At 40.6% G+C, this 21,854-nt stretch overlaps 2 protein-coding genes across 2 annotated transcripts; both read right to left on the bottom strand.

The window, feature by feature from the left end:
* Nucleotides 1-9,652: 9,652 nt before the first annotated feature.
* On the bottom strand, nucleotides 9,653-15,882 carry LOC120723187 (gastrula zinc finger protein XlCGF42.1-like). Its single transcript, XM_040014539.1, has 2 exons — nucleotides 15,703-15,882; nucleotides 9,653-10,943 (listed from the first exon to the last, which is right to left on the bottom strand). The coding sequence occupies exons 1-2, from the start codon at nucleotides 15,719-15,721 to the stop codon at nucleotides 10,090-10,092; spliced, it is 873 nt and encodes a 290-aa protein (XP_039870473.1). The 5' UTR covers nucleotides 15,722-15,882; the 3' UTR covers nucleotides 9,653-10,089.
* A 3,443-nt stretch (nucleotides 15,883-19,325) lies between these two features.
* Nucleotides 19,326-21,336, bottom strand: LOC120723186 (E3 SUMO-protein ligase ZBED1-like). Its single transcript, XM_040014538.1, has 3 exons — nucleotides 20,710-21,336; nucleotides 20,281-20,533; nucleotides 19,326-20,115 (listed from the first exon to the last, which is right to left on the bottom strand). The coding sequence occupies exons 1-3, from the start codon at nucleotides 21,210-21,212 to the stop codon at nucleotides 19,699-19,701; spliced, it is 1,173 nt and encodes a 390-aa protein (XP_039870472.1). The 5' UTR covers nucleotides 21,213-21,336; the 3' UTR covers nucleotides 19,326-19,698.
* Between the last annotated feature and the right edge of the window lie 518 nt (nucleotides 21,337-21,854).

The raw sequence follows: 21,854 nt of genomic DNA, 5'->3' as shown, positions 1-21,854 counted from the left end.
AAACACAAAAATGTCAAGAAGCTGTTGTATTATTAACTGCAATAGCCGGTCGCATGACAGCCACGGGAAGCCGACGGGTAAAGAGATCGGTTGTTATCGGATTACGTCGTTGAAGAGAAATTGTTCGAGCCATGTTTCCGAAGTAACAAAGACGCGAAGGATGGCCTGGATTGCAGCCATTCAAAGATCAAATATAACGTCCCAGAACACTCCAGCTCACAGGTTAGTCTGCTCCAAGCATTTACACGAAGGTCAGTGTTTTTTAGTAGTTAATACGTCATTTTCATAACATAATTGGTGATATAGGTTACAAGCAAGTCTGGCGCTGAACAGAAATTGTCGCGCTATGCTCCTTTGTTTATTGTGCATAAATAGTGAATTGTCCTGACACAATATTGCGTTTCGCTTCTGTTATTATGGTACATTGACAAAAACATATACTTTTATTCACAGGATAAAACAGTTGTTTTGTATCACTAATTGCCCAGTACGATTACAGCATACAATATTATTGTCACTGCTACATTTCTGTGATGGGTACCAGAAATTATTTCCACTACTAATTAATTACCGTTGAGCTCAAAGGTCCTATTAATAAACGGTTAATGAATGTGTATTTATGACGACGATTTGTGAGACTGGTAAACTTATGATACGTACGATGGTCTTTCGTTCTACACGGTGCATTTCAAGGTCCTGTACCCATCCGTCGGTAAACTGTACCTGGGCTTGTTGCAGTGACCTGAAGTTACTAAACTTCATGAGTGTGTGCACTCACTCCAAGAACCGTATAATTATAAATATGCACATAAATATGCTACAATGAGATAGCTGACTTCATCTAACTAGCAAATGTTGTCCAGGCTACGTTGGTGATGCAGTTTTTTTTAATGTGTATGATATTTTTGTCATGCGATTTTAAAGCCGGTCCTACAACCGCATCCAAGAATAACATGCAGCTTATCTCAGAACTGTCGGTGAAAATTATTCTTGGAGCTAGGTTTAATTGAGCTGCATTTTAAAGAGGTGCAATTTCACAATTTGTGTATATTTTCTAAGTTCACTATTTTGTCATGTGTTGAGAAAAACTCAGATTTTAAAATTACATGGTCTAATATTTACATTTAGCATATAACTGCAACATGCTTTTTTTTCGTTTTGTTTTTTTTTTTTAAAGACTCGAAAGGACTTGAAATTCAAAGTTTCAGACTTGTGACTTGACTCGGACTTTTACTCCAGTGACTTGAGACTCGACTCTGACTTGCCTGACATGACTTGAGACTTGACTTGAGACTTGACTTGAGACTTGACTTGAGACTTGACTTGACTTGAGACTAAATGAGACTTGAGGATAAAGACTTGAGACTTACTTGAGACTTGCAAAACAATGACTTGGTCCCACCTCTGGAAAAGACTGTATATAAAGGACAGAGGCACCGTGAGGTCGCCCACGTTTATGGATGGCAGCTTCTGCACTTTGGCTGTTGCCGTCTTTTTCTTGCTTATTGTGTTTTTCAGCAGCCTGGCTCTGATACAGGGTTAAATTTGTGTTCTTTCTTCTGACTGCTCTTTTCTGCTCTGTGGGTCACACCAGGTCATATTTTACAATGTTATCAGAAACATTTCTACCAACCTGTGATCCTTACAGTTTCCATTCTGGTCTAACAGCACGAACACAAACAAGCCTAGTCTTATATTACTTAAAGGATCATCTGGTATTGCTGCAGAATTTAGTTCAATTGTCATCTTTCTGTTCTTGACTCTTCTTGTCCCTCTCATATGGGCAGAAATCTGTGCCATCAGAAACTGAATTTGAATAAGTTAAATTTGAATTTGAATTGCTCAGATTGAATCTGAATTGTAACTTGAATAAATGCTTTTGAAAACTGAATTTGAATTAGTCTAATTTGAAATTGAATTTATGGTTTGAAAATGATCATCACTAAATTGAAATTGAATTTATATTTTGAAAATGAATTGATTTGCTTTGAAACTGCATTTTATCCTTTAAAAATTCAGCTCTCGAATAATTTCAGTTTCACTTCTCACCATTCAGTTTCAGTTCTACAATTCAATTTCAGTTCCAAAATTCAGTTTTTTGGAACTTACATCCGGTTCCGGTTCAAGCGCAGATTAATAGAACTACGTTTTACTAACGGACCGAAAGTGTTACCGACGGGAATCTACAGCGTCTTGAGCTGAATTAAGACTTCAGAAGTCATTCGTCATGTCGAATGACCAGCGGATAAACTCTCAGGTTGGTAATAAATGTATTACATGTATAAGAACAAGCGTTATGTTAACAAACGATAGCCGTAATGTAACTTATGCTTATTGTAGCTGCTAGCTAAAAACGCTAATTTAGCGTAGTTTGCCCTGAATTCAGCTTTGACAAACAAATATGATCGACTGTTTCTAGTAGAATTCCAAAGTTGTCACCTTGTACCCTCTCAGAGTACCCCCTCTGTATGCTTGCAGAGACCCCTACAGTAGGGAAACATGCAAAACTGTGTCCAAACCTTTGTGTTTTAGCTTTATTTATGTCTTGTACAGCATCCCAACTCTTTAGCTAAAGTGAATAGTTAGTCTAATTCATTAGTGCAGCATTACTGGGTCACCTCTGTTTGAAGTGATATAATATGATATACAACTATCACTGTGTTTAACTACCATAATAATTCTTAGGGTACTGAGTGCATGCTTAATTAGATTTTTTTTTTTTTTAAACACACTGCTCCATTACTATGTTTGACAGGCTGAAGTTGTCGGGTCACCTCCTAAATCGACCATCTTTTACAGGTGTTTTGTGCCAGAAATGGAGTGTGCACTGAAGACTGAAGATACTGAATCTCTACGCCTTGCCATTGATCCCTCTTGTGCCTTCATCTAGACAAGAGACATTAACTTAACCACTCTCATATGCTCTGTACCTACATCACCTTCCCTGACAGTCGTAGCTTGGCTCATCTGAGGGTGAAATTATAAGAATGTGTTATTTTGCAAAGTGCTCTCTAGGGTTCCTAAATAAAATATGGCATTGAGGTCTTTTGAATTAATCCCTTCTTCTGAAATATAAGAACCTCTCCTGGTTTTAATGGCACTTTGGATTTCCTTACTTTCTGTTCCACTCCCAACCCCAAATAGATGCTGACAAGCTGCCACAGTAACATGGAAGAGGGAAAGAAGTTGGAAAGGACTACTACAAATAAACCCAATGCCTAACAATGTAAAATAAGAACAATAATAATAATAAAGATAAGATGAAGTAACAAGTTTAGGCTATAGTTTTTTGTTTATTCCAAATGATCATCCAGATGTCTGTGACATGTGATGACAAACACCATAATGGAAGGCCTTAGTCATCACATGCTTAAACTCATATATTTTTGCATATGCTGAACAGGCAGTCAGACATGCTGTAACTGTGGGGTAGAAAACAGCATGAACACTATACGGCAGGGGTCTCAAACTCCAGTCCTCGAGGGCATGGAAAAGTTGCATGACACTTTGACCCTTGAGGACTGGAGTTTGAGACCCCTGTCATATGGAATATGACAGGTGTGGTTGAACTGCATGAAGACTCTGAAGTTTCTCTTCTCTTCTGGCAGGACAGGAATGTGGCCTTGTCCTGTGAGCCACTGTAAGGATGTACTTCGAGTAGAACTGGACTGTCACCAGCCTCAGGCTCTTCACCCTTTTCAAAGACAAAGCAGTCATTTAGATAAAATATTAGATATTGTTTACCTGTAAATGCACAAAGTAAATTTAGAAATGTTATTATTGTCAAGAGTGAACAAGCACTGATAGTGTAATCTACAGCTGTGGCCAAACGTTTAGAGAATGAGAAGTGTTGTTTGCTTATTTAAAAGTTTGCTGTTTCAGTGATAGTTGTATATCACATTATATCACTTCAAACAGAGGTGACCCAGTAATGCTGCACTAATGAATTAGACTAACTATTCACTTTAGCTAAAGTTATTAAGTTAGCTAAAGAGTTGGGATGCTGTACAAGACATAAATAAAGCTAAAATACAAAGGTTTGGACACTGTTTTGCATGTTGCCCTACTGTAGGGGTCTCTGCAAGCATACAGAGGGGGTACTCTGAGAGGGTACAAGGTGACAACTCTGGAATTCTACTAGAAACAGTCGATCATATTTGTTTGTCAAAGCTGAATTCAGGGCAAACTACGCTAAATTAGCGTTTTTAGCTAGCAGCTACAATAAGCATAAAAGTTACATTACGGCTATCGTTTGTTAACATGACGCTTGTTCTTATACATGTAATACATTTATTACCAACCTGAGAGTTTAGCTGCTGGTCATTCGACATGACGAATGACTTCTGAAGTCTTAATTCAGCTCAAGACGCTGTAGATTCCCGTCGGTAACACTTTCGGTCCGTTAGTAAAACGTAGTTCTATTAATCTGCGCTTGAACCGGAACCGGATGTAAGTTCCAAAAAACTGAATTTTGGAACTGAAATTGAATTGTAGAACTGAAACTGAATGGTGAGAAGTGAAACTGAAATTATTCGAGAGCTGAATTTTTAAAGGATAAAATGCAGTTTCAAAGCAAATCAATTCATTTTCAAAATATATAATTCAATTTCAATTTAGTGATGATCATTTTCAAACCATAAATTCAATTTCAAATTAGACTAATTCAAATTCAGTTTTCAAAAGCATTTATTCAAGTTAGAATTCAGATTCAATCTGAGCAATTCAAATTCAAATTGAACTTATTCAAATTCAGTTTCTGATGGCACAGATTTCTGCCCATACTCTCATCCTGTTGTTCTGTTTCTTGGTGCTCGCTCACTGTGTATTTATGACTTAAGCAGAAGTCCTGAACCTCCAGCTTGTTTTTTACAGGTTTCTCCTGTTGTTGCTTTGTTGGGGTGTTGGAGTGCCTTTGGCTTTGTCTCATGTGAGGATTACATAAGTTACATTTGAGAAGCGTTAAATGGAAAATGTCAAAACGAATAACAAAGGCATTTTAAACCATTTTAATCACATTGGTCAATAATGAATCGTACTGTGCAGCACCTCAACGTGACGCGTTATACTGCAAACAGACAACGAAGACAGAAAACACTGAAACTAAACCGACATTAAACATGAAAACATGTCACTACAAACGATGTTCATGTAATACTAAAATATGACAAAAACAAACTGGAATGTGTGGCTCACTGTGGGTGCATTATCCATGATGCAATGACTCAAACATTCATTGCAACCACTTTAGTAAAGTTGAAATCTAAAATAAATCATCCGTGCATTTTCTTCTGCTTATCTGAAGTCGGGTTATGGAGCCGACAGCAGGGGCGACCCGACCCCCCTCTCACCGCCTCCTCAAACATCGAACCTTTCCCAGGACAGCCGACAGACGTAATCTCTCCAGAGTGTCCCGGGTCTACGCCAGAGCAAATCAGCTCCTGTTTTTCCGACTACTACTGGAACACAGTCAATGCGGAAGTGCGGAGCAGCTCCGAGGTAAAAGGAATGCAGCACTAAAGTCAGGTTTAGTGGATGAGTGCTGGTTGTGAGTAACTGAAGGAAAGCTGGACATGTTGTTGTGCAGTCTTGACTATGCGCTCAGAACCAGAGGCAGTATAACATCCCACAGACAGTATCTGCTGTGGGTTGACCTTCTGAGTGGCTCTGATTGGATGCCCCAACATGCACAGAAGCTTGAGACTGTGACTCTTCACCTTACACTTGGCGCCCTGAGAGGTCAGCGCAAACATCTGCAAACTTTTTCTTCCCTACAAAAATCAAATTAACCACCTGTATTCATAAACATGTTTTTCTTTTGCCTGTCCCGTTTGGATCTTTACCATCAGAATTGTTGTCTGAAGGCCAAGAAAGATGCCAAGTGGATTTACTTTACCAAGTGGATCATCATGGCCTTGCCATATTGGTCCATTTGATTGACCTTTATTATAATTATGAATTTATTTTATTTTCGGTTGCTACAAACGGGACAGACATGACTGAGGGATAGGACAGGGAGAAAGAATGAAAGAAAGAGAGGGAGAGAAAGAAAACCAGAGGGGAGAAGAGACGGTGAGAAGGGGGGGAAGACACCTGGATCACCTGTATGGAGAAAAAAAAACAGAAGAGAAAGCAAACAACAAAGAGCAACATAATAAAAACAACACCATCACAATAAACTAGCTAACAATAGATAACAGTAGATACTTTAATTTCACCTGTTGAGAATGAAAAAAGAAAACAAGCAGAAGAAAACGAGAGTAATAGAATAAACAACATCACAATGATATATGGGAATATGACAGTAAATACTAAATATTAAACATTATTGTGCAGCACATAAGATCAACAGAACACAGTGTGCTTTGAGGTAGGAGCCAAAAAGGGTGTAGTTTGTGGGTGTGATCACCCGTGTGTACACCTGTGAGCATGGACGCGCTTGTTTTTAAAAGGTTCCTTCATGTAATGATCTGCTAGAGGGTGTGGGGGGGGGGGGCACAGCCCCGTCCTCCAGGGCATGAAGCAGGTATGGAGGAGATCAAAACTCCAGACATCCAGAGGCCCCCAGAACACAAGAGACCAAGGAAGACCAACAGAGGGGCAGCCGCGCCACTGTCCCAGAAAGAGCTGAGGAGAGTCCCAGATGAGGGCTCACTCAGCAGCCGCGGAGCAGAAGCCAGGGGGAGTTGCAGTGACGCGCCCGTGAGCTCCGCCGGCAGCCAGCTGTGCCTGAGTGACCGAGCCCCGGGCCGAGAGCACCCCACCCCCCAAAGGGGCCAGAGCGAGCCCCAGGCTCCAGGCCCCGACAAGCAGCCACCAAGGAGTGAGCCAATGTGTACCTGGACGCCCATCCCCGGACACAAAGAACCACCAACGCACCGATGTCTGAGGGCGTCTGCCACTGGCAGGGGAAGTGGTGGTGGGAGATAGGCCTCCATACCTTAGAGGTTTCAGTTTCAGTTTTCAGTTTTATTTGTCATATGCAAGTTAGCACAGGGTCAACATTGCAATGAAATGTGTTTGACGAGCAGCAGTCACTCAGCAGCATGATACAGTAGGAGAAAATATAATGTCCTCAGAGAGGTGGCGTCTGATACCCAACCTGACATATAGACACAGACATACAGGCACACACAGATACAGACATCCATTCCCACCCTCATGCTCTCATATGCAATTACTCCACACTCAACCAACTTGGAGACAAACATAGAGACGCTGTACACACGATCACACTCCCCAAGCGTACTCTAAGCATAAACATGTTAAGGTACCAGAGTCTGTTGCTGGTGTGCTTCCAGATCAGTTACCAGCTCTTGTCTTATGGCTCCTTTCTACATGTAGTGACAGGCATGGCTGTTGGAGGTGATTTAAACTGGAAGTCTTTTACCCACGTTTGATAGTGGACAAAGATTTATTAAAGTTATTCTAAAACCTCTGATTCTTTTTCCCTTTGTGCCCTCTCCTGTGTGGACTATCAGCCCACTCAGGTACCATGAAACAGTAACTGTGCCATGCTGCTGCTGGTAACACTGCCTAAGAGAAAATGCAAAGACTGTCTTCAAATCTCACTATATTTACCAGCTAACTGTAACACGTACAAGCCAAAAGGCTGATTCTGTTCATCTGGCTGCAGCGTTTGCAGTGAGAGAAACGTTTCATCATCATTCAAGTCGGTCAGAAAACGCTAATCCAGATGAACAGAATCAGCTTTTTAGGATTTCCTTACCTGGATGGTTGAGCATGCATCCAGACAACATGTAGCATGTTTTGCAGCGATAAAATCATTACATTTAGTGTGAAACTGATGAGCAAGCCTGAAAAGAAAACAGCATTTTTCGAATCGACCGCCTCACTCTCTAAATGAGATTCTTGGTGTAAAAGTTTTTTAAGAATGAAAATGTCTCCTGCACTTCAACAATAATTAAAAATCATTCAATTCTGCCCAACTCCCGTGTACTTCCTGCAACTAACTGATAATGTTCACAGAATGAAAGTTAAACCTTTAATGAACATTTACAAACTGCGGTGTCTGTTATGAACCCGCCCCTCCTTTTACCCCATCGGCCTTTAACAGCTGAGGGGTAAGAGCAGCTGATCCTGAAGGTTCAGAGGGGAGGAACTCAGATTGTCCATGAAACGACCCACACTGGATTGATTCATGTCCGCCATCTTTATTCTTTTGATGTCTCTGTTTCAGAGGCATTGATATGGAGAAGCTTACTGACAGCCACTGATTCAGCTTCATTTGAAAACAAAAAGAGGAAAAGTGGTTGAAATCTTCACAGAAAGCTCCAAAATTATGTTTCTGTGACTTGACTTCAGTGGTTTTTGTTCTTGACTTTGTGTTTAGTGTGAAAGACTGTTGCCTACTGAATGTCCTGATGCATGCTCGGTCATCCAGGTAAGGAAATCCTAAAGTTGATTCTGTTCATCAGGACGTTTTCAGTGGGAGAAACCTTTCATCATCATCATCAGGTGACTTCTTCAGTCTCAGCTGACTGCAGGTTTCCAACCTTTAAACAGGACATCTGCACAATGACTGAAACCAGCCCACTGAAGGAACAATGGGCTGGGAGGTCAGTTCCTTGATCATTAATATCCAAATTGTCATGATCATTGATCAACAACCATGAGTCCCATTCACAGAGAGCTGGGGAATGGCTGCAATCACAGCATTGTAAGATGGTGACAGATGTACCCTTAGGCCCCTCCTCCATTCAGAGATGGTCTTTCCCTTTTCACGTAAATGGCCTTCTTAACTCCGCCCTCAAACCAGCGTTCCTCCCTGTCCAGGATGTTACATCCTCATCATTGAAAGAGTCCACTGGCCTGTAGGTGTGCATAGACTGCAGAGTCCTGGCATCTTTACCACAGTGAATGCTTAAATTGTATTTATTGGCATATACCTGACATTCAAAGCTAAGATTCAGCACACTGTGTTAGAGGCTGGGACTTGATGAATTCATCAAACATCCATCTTTTGAGTATTAAATTTCAAATTGCATTAATAAACAGCCATCATGTCAAAAATAAAACTGGATCATTATTTATGTCCAGCTGTGTATGTGGTAACATCTGGACTGCTGTGTTTACTCTCACCATTTTTATTGCTAGTTTAAAGGCTGTAGATATCTATAGATATATAGATATATATCTATATCTATATATCTACATATCTATATATCTATATAGATATAGATATATATCTATATATCTATATATATCTAGATATATATATATAGAGAGATATAGAGATATATATATATATAGTTATGATCCAGTGTTGTGTTTGTTTTGTGTTACTCTTCCCACCAGAGGATGGCTGTGGGTTTTTGTTTTCCCCTTTTCTCTCTTAGGAGGTGGACACCTGGGCGTGCCTGCTGGGGATCTGGGTGGAGTCTCGGCCTATCCTCGGATTGGATAATTGACTAATAACCTCCAGTTTTTAACTACCAGATGACAGCCACCTGGCCCCCCTCTCCTAACCTCCACCATTCAACCAAGAATCTGTGTGTTGATTCGTTACAGTGTAGAGTTTCTTTGACAAAGTAATTAGCCATATATATATATATATATATATATATATATATATATATATATATATATATATATATATATATATATATATATATATATAAACAGGTGAAATTAATTTTCGATATGAAGTATTTATTAATGGATTGACAATTCATTTTGAAATATTGATTTAAAAATAGTGTTTTTATTTTAAATGATAAAATAATAAATTACTTTAGTAATGTTTCGATACACGTGGCTCTTGTGGTCCTCCATAGCTGATGAGAGTGAGCGATGATGCTAATGACATCAGGATGTTTTCATTACTTCTGAACTTCATAAATTTGCCTCCAACAAACCCCCCAAAAAGAAATCCAGAACTAAACGTGAATCTGAGCATTTTTAAAGAACACACACTGAAAAGACACTCAAGTAAAAAAATAAAAAAAAAGTTTCTTCCTGTCTCAAGTTAGTCGTTGACCAATGAAAACGCTCTGAGCATCTAATTCATCAAAGAAACATGAAATCATGATTATGTTTGAAATAAACTTCATAACTCAGCCGCTGAAATCACTAGGTGAAGTGTACAAACACAACTACTTTGTCATTGTGAGGCCGAGGCATTAGCACTCGGTTTCGGGCTGGTTTCGGACTGATACACTTGTGTCTGTTCAGCTGATAATTCCAGGTGAACGTCTTGAGACAGGTACTGCAGCTGAAGTTCTTCTCCCCACTGTGAATTTTCATGTGAGCGTTCAGGGCCGAGCGGCAGCTGAAGGGTTTGCTGCACTCGGAGCAGCTGAACGGTTTCTCTCCCGTGTGAAGCGTCATGTGGTTCGTCAGCGCCGCCTTCTCCATGAAGCATCGGCCGCACTCGGAGCAGCTGAACGGTTTCTGGCCCGTGTGAGTCCAAAGGTGTTTTTTAAGACTTCCGCTCTGAACAAATCTTTTGTCGCACTTCGGACAACCGAACGGTTTCTCTCCTGTGTGGCTCCGTTTATGCCTTAACAGGTGTGCCATGCGCTTAAACGATTTCCCACATTCGGTACAGATGAGCGCTTCTTCGCCCGAGACACATTTCATATCCCCTGCGAGCACTTTGCTTTCTTCCGAGCTTGAAGGTTCACTGCTCTCCTCCAGATCTCCTTCATGGACCTCCGTCTCCATGTCCTTGTCCTCAGGATCTAAACCTGGATCTGGTGCTGGTCTGCCAGCATCCTCTCCTCCCACAGAGTCTCTGTGCTTCTCAGTCAGGGTGTGATGAAGCTTAGAGGACTCAGGTTTCTCTTCATCCTCTTCACTTTTTACAGCAACAGGACTGAATGTGAACTTGATGATGTCGACCTCCTCCTGTTCCTCTTTGATGAATACTCCTTCCTGCTCCTCTTCATCACCAACTATTACCTTCTGGACATCTGGAGGTAAACCTGAAACACAGACATTAACACTGACATTACTCAGTGTCACTGAAACCACAAATACTACATGCAGATGATTTGTGACAGCTTGGACTTGTTATTAATCTGCTTGGTTGCACTGTATTCACCATCTGCTTTAACACAGTTTGCAGACACAGCAGTGGACACAGGAGGGAAGTAAAGCAGACGCCCAAGAAACACTTCCACTCAGACGTAGAGTGGCACAAATGTGTTTCATACACATACAATACATGTTTTATTGAGATTACTTATTTTATGTTTCTATGATGAAGTGAAGAATGATCAGAAGCATTTCATAAGATTCAAAGACCTTTATTGGAAAATAGAGCCAGGATTTACAGTGGTGAACCCTCTTCTTAACTTCAGCTGGATATCAGCTTCAGGACCAAGTCCTGATTGATGGACATCATTCCTGCCTCCTCAGAGCTCCAAGCTGATCTTAGTTTTCCTTTTAAAGGAATGCTTGGCTCAGCAGAGCTCTGACTGTTTGTCAGCCTGGCTACAGTGCTGCAGAGAAATCTAGGCTTGTTCTTACTTCCTTCAATCAGTGAGATGTTCTAGGTTTAAAGAGGGCTTTTTTATGAAGCAGAAAACTGGCTCTCCAGGCTAAATGATGATCTTCTAAATTAGCATGACGCCATTTCTTCTCCAGATGCGCATTTGAGAATTATACCAGGGTCAAGTACTTCTAATCTGAGGTTTTCTTTTTCACAGGAGCTACAGTATCTAGAGTTGTACGCAGTGAAGAAGTAAAACTATTAGCAAGATAATCGACCTTTGCGGGAGTTCTAGCTGCTCTACACTGTGTTGGCACGAGGCACTGAAGATCACAACAGTGGAGGAAATATATCCTTACACTTAGTTACAGCGCTTTCAGAAAGACATCTTGCTTCTCTCACCCCAACCAATCACAGCAGATGGCCCCGCCCCTCCCTGAGCCTGGTTCTGCTGGAGGTTTCTTCCTGTTAAAAGGGGGTTTTTCCTTCCTACTGTCGCCAAAGTGCTTGCTCATTAGGGGTGGGGGGAAAAATCGATACTGTGTAGTATCGTGATATTTTGTTTGCTAATAATGTATCGATACAGGGACAGCAGAAATCGATATTTTGTTACAAAAAAGGTTTTTGTGCTCTGACTTCAGAGCACGTTGATCCTTTTTCTGAGCAAGAATCCTGACATTCCTTCACTGTCCAAAAGTGTTTAACTTTTTTTTGGCAGCAATAAACATGACAGTTTACTTATTTTAATTTAAGACATGTCTTATTTTAATTAAGTTTAAAACTTTTTTATTTAATGTAAAATTATATTTTGTTTTAATTTACTTTCAAATTCTTCAGTTGCTGAATGGGCTGCATAGTTTTCATAAATAAATAATAATAATATAATATATTATATTATTTTATTATAATAATATAATAATAATAATAATAATAAATAAAATTGCAATAATATCGTATCGTGCGTTAAGTATTGTGATAATATCGTATCGTGGGATGTATGGTGATTCCCACCTCTATTGTTCATAGGGGGTCACATGATTGTTGTATGTATGTATTATTGTAGGGTCTACTGTACAATATATAGAACCTTGAGGGAACTGTTCTTGTGATTTGGCGCTGTGTAAATAACAGTGAATTGAATCTACTCCTGTGTAATCCAAAAATATACAAATAAAATACATGTTATTGCATTAAATCTTCTTTTCTTCTATTTTCCTGCTGGAGAAGATCCAGTATAACCTTTTTCCTCCTCCTTAGGATTTCTGTGACCAAAACTCTCTAATATCAGCTGAACTTAAGTAAACACTGAATAATCACAATCCTAAAAGCTGCAATACAAAAACAGACATTACTAATGCAAACTAAAACATACAGAGCCCTACAGAAACTTTGACCAGGCGTTTGGACCTGCCTCAGTCTGGAATAGCCAAACTCAAAATGTACCCATCTGGACAGCATGATGGAGCTCTCTGTGTTATTGTTGGGTCTAGAGCAGGGCGATATGACCAAACATATTTATCACGATATACATTTGAAAATTTGCGATAACGATATAACTGACGATATAATTGACACCAGACAAAATACTTTACAACTCCACAACTTTATTAGTGCAAAAAACCCATCAATGTATTTTCACTTAAACAAGCAGCTGTTTTTTATGTGCATTAAAGTTATATAAAAATATAACAGAGCAAATTCTTTGCTGACAGTTTAACCAAAAGGCGTTTCCAGTGGAAACTGGCCGACATATCCTCAGCATAACCATGTGTAATATCCACAAAACTTAAAAAGAGGTTACACACACACAATACGGTAACATTATGTTGAAGCACAGTACGTATCACTCCACGAGGCTCCTGCCTATGATAGCCGTAATGCTCCCACAATCCATCAAGCGGTGCGGCTTCGTAGCTTAGCAAAGTCGTACTGAAACATTTGACAGATTTTCGAGCGCCGTGTACATAAAATCGTTTCCAGGTCAGTAAACACAACCAGAGTTCATACATAAGGCACACGGGATTATAAGGGGCTCTGTCGACTTATGTGCCGTATTTTCCAAACAACACAGTAATAACGACGGCCCGCTAGCATGCTCTACCAAAAATAGTGCTTTGTTGTGTATCTGACGGACGAAAGCTAAACCAGTTCCACACCACTGAAGCTGCAGCATTTTTACAAACCAGTTCTGGTTCATCCGTTTCATTCAATGATCCGCTTTCACCCTTCTCATTCTCTGTTGCCGCCATGCTTTTTCCGCCATGTGCGTATGAAAACAAAGGCACTGGACATGCGCGTTTTACCCATATTCTATTTTATATTTCCTTTTCTTATCGTTGCCCAACATTACGATATGGTACGGTATGATATGTCCCAGCCCTAGTTGGATCTTTAACTTACTGTATAAAGCACCTTAAGGCAACTGTTGTTGTGATTTGACACCATATAAATAAAATTGAATTGAACTGAAAAACGCAAAAGTGACAACTAAATGGCTCAGAGATTTAACATTTGGATCCATGGCCTGGAAACTCCCAACATCTTAATCATCAATCATAATTAAACCAGTATTTAAAAAGCAGAAGCCCAACTGAGGCAGCAATGATCTCCACTCAAGAAAGGTCAGCACTGTAAACACAGATTCTTCACACCATACCTGTGCGATATGACCAAAATCTCATATCCCGATATAAAATATTTATCATCCCAACAGCAATTGCATTTGTCTCTAACCATCAGGAACCTTCACGTTAACTTTTATCGAATGGAAAAGTGTTAGCGTTCATCCTGCAGCTTCACTGTGTTTGTTATGCTAACATAGCTGTGTCGCTAGCGATCACGTGGCACATCATTATATACCAGCTAGCCAAACTTCAGTAACCCTACAAACGTCACTGCTGTTTAGTTTCCTGTCTTCATTTATGTTGGAAGTGATAGCAGAGCTGTACGTTTGAATGTTTCAGAAATCTCTCCTGTCAGAACATGCTATATCATGCTTAGGTAACTAGCGAAACTAGCGAGCTAACTTCCGCTAGCTTCCTGCTAACTTCTAACTCTGTTAAATGTCATAAATTCTGTTTTCATGGATGCCTGGAAGTTAAACTGAATTGTTACACCTGGTAAAGCAGCAACGCTGATCGTTTTATTAAAGATGAAAGAATTTAGACAGTTTTTAACTCTCAGTGATGCCGCAGTGTTCGTTTGACTTTGGGACCTGAAGCATACGGAGTTTAGGACCCAGATTACTCCCAGATTTAAGAGCACCTTAGTCCAACAAATACGGCAATAACGACGGCCCGCTTGCATGTCCTACAAAAAAATGTGCTTTGTCGTGTATCTGAGGGACAAACACCAAACCAGTTCCACATCACTGAAGTTGCACCATTTTTACAAACCAATTCTGGTTCATCTGTTTCACTCAACAATCGGCCATGTGCGTATGAAAACAAAGGAACTGCGCATGCGCGTTTTACCCATATTCTATCGCGATATTTCATTTTCTTTTCGTTGCCTAACATTGTACCGGTATTACTGTAAACAGTATAATATGGCCCAGCCCTAATTACATCCTTTACTGGAAAAAGCTGGCAGGACCCAGAGCACCTGATTAACAAACTCTGATGTTAATTTTGTAGCTGCTCTATCCACCGCCGTTTGTTTTACAGAGAAAAATCTGCAGAAAATCTCCAGTCGTATTAACATATATTCAACTTAACTTAATATTAATCAACATATACACCATCATAACAGTTTTTGGACAGCACAAAAAGCACAGGACAAACTTCAGAATGCTTGCTTGTGGTCTCTGGTTATCACCGACGCTTGTGGCACACATAGAGACTTTAATGTTAGAAAGTGCTTGAACAGGTGCGATCGAAGCTTGTAGTAGATCACTTTATCATATACTAGCAGGTCTGTGCTGCTGTTCGTGGAAACTGACTAATATGCGGATGCCACAGTTGGAACACGAGTGTATATTATAAACAAATGGCAGCATTTTAAGTATAATAGGGAGGCATCTGTGAGGCTCCGGCTTTCGGGCTGACAACGAGACTACACCCCAGACTGAAGATAATCACACTCTTTGACCTGCTGTCTTTAAATCCCCGACACGTTCTGCCGTGACTTCCTGAAATGTTCTGTTTACTGCTGCTGAACCCGACAGCCGCATCTGTAGCACGATGCTAACGTTAGCTTAGCAGCACTAGCACAACACTGAGCCTGTTTCCAGCAGCAGCGACTAAACTAACCTTCTCTTCTTGCCTCCATTTCCGCTTTTAAATCCACATCCGGTGGTTCACTGTGTCAGTCCACCTCTGCTCCGTCCACAGAACTGGACTCTGGAGAACTTTCTGGTTCCAGCTGTAATTCTCTCTGCTAAGCGAGAACAGCGTGAAGTCCGCTCAACTGGCCGCTATCACTTCCGGCACATTTTTCAAAATAAAACCACAACGCTAAAGCAAGCCCATGTCATCAGAATCAGAATCCTTTATTAATCCACATGATCCCTAAGGAAATCATGTGGTTACTGTTGCTCCGAGACAACAACAGTAACAACCTGGACTAAGTTAAATATTACAATAAATTACAAAGTTGCAAAATGTAAGAAAGAGCTTAAGAAAGAGCTCTGATATATACAAAAAAAGCTTTATTATAAAAATCCAGAATATTACAGAGATTAAATATATATTATTGTCATTTTACTCTCAACTGTAAAACTTTGTTATTTTGTTATTTTGACTGGTAGAGGATGTGCAGATATTAAGGGTGTGCATTAGATGGAGATAGAGCCACAGGCAGGAGTGATTTCCTCAGTGGTGCATTTGGAAAATCTTAGTGTCTCACTGAACACACTCCTGTGACTGGCCAGCACCTCATGAAGTGTGACGCCAACTTAAGAGAATCCAGCTCCATCCCCACAACATTACTGGCCTTTCAGATCAGCTTTTCCTGCTGCCCCAGCATGACACAGCATAGAGGATGGACTCATAGAAAATCCTGAGCATTGGCTGAAAGAACAGCCTCAGCCCCTCAGAAGATAAGAGTCCCTGTGAGAAAATAGAGTCCCTGTGAGAAAATAGAGTCCCTGTGAGTACCTGTGTGTGCACACAGGTGTACACACAGGTGCACCTAAGTACCTTTGTGTACCTGAATTAATGAAGTCTTGTTCTTTCAGTAATAATGTGTTAAATTTCCAGCTCCTAATTAGTGGTCTGACTCTTTTCTGTGTCAGAGAGATAGATTCTGGTGCAGGATCACTGACAATGACAGGATGAATCTGAATGCCTGTGATGCTGCTAACTAAAAAAGCAGCCTAAACCAGATTATGAGTGGTGTAGTCGTGAAAGCAAGGTGTCCCTGAGAGTGGGGTGATGTGAAAGCCAAGCATCGCAAAGACCAAAATTACTCATGTATTGTTTAAGAACATCCTTTGACTCACTGCTGTACTGAGCCTGTCAATTTCTGGATTAAATACGAGGATAAAGTCTCCTCCTATTATAAAGTGTGGTGTCAGAGTCATCCGACAAGGAAGAAAAGAAATAATGAAAAAAGGAGGAGTTAACAACATTTAGAACTTTTATTTTGAAAATGTACATATTTCTGCTAATTAAAATGGCTATGCCTCTTTATTTTAAATTGTAACAGGCTGAGTAAGTTTGAGGGAACTGTGGAGAAGTGACTGTGTGTACAGATGTTTTGGACATACGTGTCTCCTGTCTGCCTGTAAGTCATCTAATCGGTTAGTAATTTTAAGCCTCTTTTCCCTTGAACCAACTCCACGTATTATCCATGTGACAAACCTCAGTGTGGTCATGTTTGAACTAACTAGTTGAGTGTTAGGTTTTCACTAGGGATGGGTAGATGAGGTCTCGTGAAGCGTTTCAGCACATTCCCCAAACTGTATCGACACTGTGTCGACACAGTTTTGCTGTTTTGCTCCATACTGACACCTGCTGGACCTTAAATATCATTGCAGGCAACTTACTTGAGACTCACAACAGACACTGATTCAATGACCTAGTCATACTTATATACACTGTATACACAGTAAGGCATTGCACTTTCCATGGAATCATTTTATACCTTCTATATTACAAATATTGTAGACATCTTTAAAATATATTATGAATGACATTAAGTGAAAATTAAAATGAAAGTATTGTGAATGTAATATTACCCATTTGACTCAGAGTTTATTATAAATTTCTATTCAGAAAAATAGGTTTATCCAATGTTTTTGCATTCAGTCTATTGCGATTTTTTTTTTTTACACCATTTCCCCAGCTTTGGAAAGCTCACAGGAACAGATGAAGCTGGGGTACACAAAAGCTGTAAAGCCAGGTGGATAAGGTTCTGATAAGAGGTCTTCCTATTCCCTGAGTACGTTACACTCTCTCTCCACAATACTAAGGGGTTGGCAGTCCTTTATAATAAAATTCAGGACTGCCTGGTCCAGAGCAGTCTTCCTAGATGAAAATAATAAAACACATATTAATTAAAAAAAATGATGATAAAGATGTTCAGTGCCTATATAGGTCTACCAGTGTTCATTCTCGGTGTGTTTGTCTCCTCATTTTCATGTTTGGCTCTGTAATGCCTAAAGACTGAGGAGGTGCTTTTGTTTGTGTAAGAAAGCTCCACAGAAGAGATGCGACATTTAACCTGCATAAAATGAAATAAATAATTTACACTTCAAGTCACATTGCTGTTTTTTTTCTATTCTGATAGATTACACTGAAACAAAGACAGACAAACAGTTACCTTATTTGCAGTTAAAAGATCAAAATGATCCCACACAGCAGAAACATTTCTTTTTCTCCATTTTGTTATGGAGAGATGTGTATTATTATTATTATTTTTTAATCTTTGCGAGAGTAATTTTGTGTTTTTTTGGTGGCGACTCATTCCGTTGGCGGATGCGGTACCTTTTAAACACAGTTTGGCGCGTTGTACAGCAGCTGTATCGATCACGTGACTTTTTCTTAAAGCGACGCACACACCGATACAGGCATCGCTAGCCGAGCTTGATACATGCGTCAGTGTTGCTGGACCCATCACTACTTAACGGTAGGTTCAGAACAGGGCAACTTCAGTTCGCTTCGACGTTTGCCAGCGTTTTAAGTACGTAACTTTAGCTAGTTGCATCACACTGTACACTTGCTTTTTGCACTTCTTATCCTCTTGTCCTTTTACTCTCTCAGGGAGGAGAATATGGACTCAACTGCGAGGGGCGCGCAGCCGAGCCTCCCTGGCCAAAATGTTAGTGGCTCCCGAGGTGGGTACATCGATTATTCCGTTCATTTGTGTAAAATGTAGTTAAAAAACATAAAAACACAAAGGTACAGTTCACACAAACTCATTAATAGTTAAAGTGTTTACATCCTAGAGGCATGATGATTTTTCTTTGATTTTTATGTGCGGCTAGCTAGCGCGGCTTTCAGTGAGGCTAGCTAGCGCGGCTAGCTAGCACGGCTTTCAGTGAGGCGGCTCACACTCGTTTCACCCCCCCGCCCCCGCTCGCAAATAGTCTGTGTCTCAGCTGGACTTATTTTTCCTTTATATGGGCCAATGATTCATTTATTCATTTTAGTAACAGTATAAACAGTGAAAGGTGGTTGTCCAGATGCTGGTCGACGTGGGAAAAATAACTTGAGTTGTTTCGTAGTGGCAAACGCGGAGCTATAGGAGGCGAGGCCGAGTAACGTTGCTTAGAGACAAAAGTGGACGAAAGAGAGGCAAACAAGTATAATTATAACTAGTGCTGTCAAGAGATTAAAAAAAAATAGAGATTAATTAATTATGATTTTTAATTAATTGATCTAATTAATCTCTTTTTTAATCTCACCTAAAAATAGCTGAGGAAAGCCCTCAACTTATTGTGGCAGACCAAAAGACTGATATATAACAAAGAAAGTGACTTTATAAAGTCATTTATTGTTTAACAAACGTTAAACAGATGCAACCATTTACATACTGTTGTATTCTTTTGTAAAATAAGTGGAAAATAAATACAAATAAAATCAAATAAATTAAGTGCTGCAAGTTAGCACATCAGAGTTGCTCTTTTCTGAGCAATACAGCACTGAAATTCCTCTGCTTCAGATAATGAAAAATAAAACTGACATTGCAGTGCTGCAAGTTAGCACATCAAAGTATTCTTCCATCACAAAAAAAAGTGCTGAACATCAAGCAATCTATTCTAGTAGGCTACAAATGACACAGCAGCTATGCTGACCACATGTGTCTCATTTCTTCTTCCTCAGCCAGTCGCTAAGGCACACCAGCCTGGTAACATTTTCTGGAAGCAAGGCTGCCCTTTTCTTTTGCACTATGTGGCCTGCAAGGCTAAAGAGTCTCTCACAGGGTACAGAGGTAGCTGGGGAGGCCAGGTACTTTTGTGCTAGGACTGACAGCTTTTCATAGACTCCTGAGTGAGCATACCACCACTGCAGGGGACAGTCATCAATACTGATGCTGGGTTCTGCTCTGTAGCGCTGCAGCTCTCCAGACTCAATTCCATCTTCTGAGTCAGAGTCAGACCCCAGAAGGAGTTCGCTCCTCCTCTTCTTCTGAGCTGGTCCATCATCCTCTGTGGAGGGCTGGAGACTATCTGCTCTTCTGGGCTCTGCTGCCTGGAGCATATTCTCCAGAATGGTCCACACCTGAATGAATGAATGAATGAATGAATGAATGATTGTGATTAAAACTAAGTGCTTTTTTTTTATTTTATTTAATCTTGTAAAGAACTTTGTGTTCCATATAATAAATAAAAGTTTGATTTGATAATGAATTGGACTCATTAGTCCAGCTTAACCTTATTGTCCTACCTGTTCCCTCTTTTCTCTTGGAAGACATTTCAAATCCTTAAACCGTGGATCCAATGCTGTGGCCACCTCGAACCATATCTCGTTGCCATTAGCTCGTCGTGCTGCCAGATCCTTCTGGAAGGCATTCTTGAACTTCACCACGTAGGCAGGATCATCATCAGTAATGTCCATGACACGGTACAGATGGCGAAAAGCAGGCAGCACTACAGAGCAAGAGACGTAGGCCTCACCACCCAGCAGCTCTGTCACATACCTGCAGAGGTGGAGAGGTTTGCTAAATAAACCTAGCTGGATTCATTTAAATCAAAGTGTAACTGATTCCCAATTTAATTGTCCTTAAAAGTTCCTTGTTATGTTCATTAATTTTGATTTTACACATGTAACAGTAGTTTATATAATTAAAATGGGAAGGTGTTTATTTGAACTTACTTGCATGGTTCAAGCAGGAGCTCCAGCCTCTGCAGTTTCGCCCACTCAGCTTCGGTTGGCAAGACCAACCTGTGGTTCTGTTGGTCCAACGTAGCCTGGACAGCCTCTCGGTTACATAGGAGGCGTGAGACCATTGCGAGAGTCGAGTTCCACCTGGTGGGTACATCCTGTATAAGTTGATCGCTCTTCTTTCCGAGTGCTACTTGTTGTTGGTTAAGTTCTGTGGTACTCGCAGGGCTTTGTTTAAAATGACCAACAATCTTGCGGCACTTTGCCAGTACACCGACAAAACCACTGCTATCGAGACATACCGTGATGGTCCTCTGGAGAATGTGAGCATTGCAGGCGATGTGCTCATATGGAAGTGCTCTCATAGCAGCCAGCATGTTTGCTGCGCTGTCTGTGCCAATGGTGGATATCTTGTTTTCAATACCCCAGTCATTTGCTACCTTGAGGAACTGTTCGGCGCATTTATCAGCAAAGTGCCTGGTTTCTGTTCTCATGACGGTCAGTGCAAATGAGTTGAGGTTCCACTCACTATCAATAAAGTGTCCAGTCACCCCAAAATAGCTGTGGTTGCCAGCTGAGGTCCAGTGATCTCCGGTTATAGCAACACAGTTGGGAGAATCCTCCGTCAAAATCTCAAGTTTGTTTTTCTTTTCGCCGTCGTACATTTTGCTGATTTTGGTTGTTACTGTAGTCCTGCACGGCGGCTTGTATGACGGGTCATTGGACGCAACACCTCTGTCAATCCTTCGTCCTCTACTATATTTATCGGCCTACAGTTCATCGCTATCCACTTGGCAATAACATTAGTCAGCCTGTCGGTCGCAGACTTGCTCATACGAGGGGTATTCTCTAGTTTTGTTTGGCGAAAAGCTTTGCTCTGGCTTGCTATATTGCTAACGTCTTCACTGCTAGCTGTTGCTGCACTCGCAGCTGGGTGCTTTGCGTTGAGGTGATAGGCCAAACTTGAGCTGCTTCGGTGGTAAGCAAACTCCTTCTTACACTCTAGGCAGACCACTTTACCTTTGTCAATGGTGCCGTCGGGGCGTTTATGAAATACAAATTTCCCGTTCATTGGGCCAACAACTCTCAGATGCGCCTCCATATCCACACTGTAAGCTAATCACCACTTCTCACCT

The sequence above is a fragment of the Simochromis diagramma genome, unplaced genomic scaffold (assembly GCF_900408965.1).
Source record: "Simochromis diagramma unplaced genomic scaffold, fSimDia1.1 OVJJ01000251.1, whole genome shotgun sequence".
Classification (NCBI taxonomy): Eukaryota; Metazoa; Chordata; class Actinopteri; order Cichliformes; family Cichlidae; genus Simochromis; species Simochromis diagramma.
The sequence above is the reverse complement of the archived record's forward strand: the minus strand, read 5'-3'. Positions and strand labels throughout refer to the sequence as shown.

Excerpts from the sequence above, each read along its gene's own strand:
- LOC120723186 (XM_040014538.1), bottom strand. The coding sequence starts at position 21,212 with ATGAGAACAGAAACCAGGCACTTTGCTGATAAATGCGCCGAACAGTTC. Across the intron at positions 20,534-20,709 it reads CTCCTGCTTGAACCATGCAA|GTATGTGACAGAGCTGCTGG; the intron begins GTAAGTTCAAAT and ends CCACCTCTGCAG. Across the intron at positions 20,116-20,280 it reads CAAGAGAAAAGAGGGAACAG|GTGTGGACCATTCTGGAGAA; the intron begins GTAGGACAATAA and ends TCATTCATTCAG.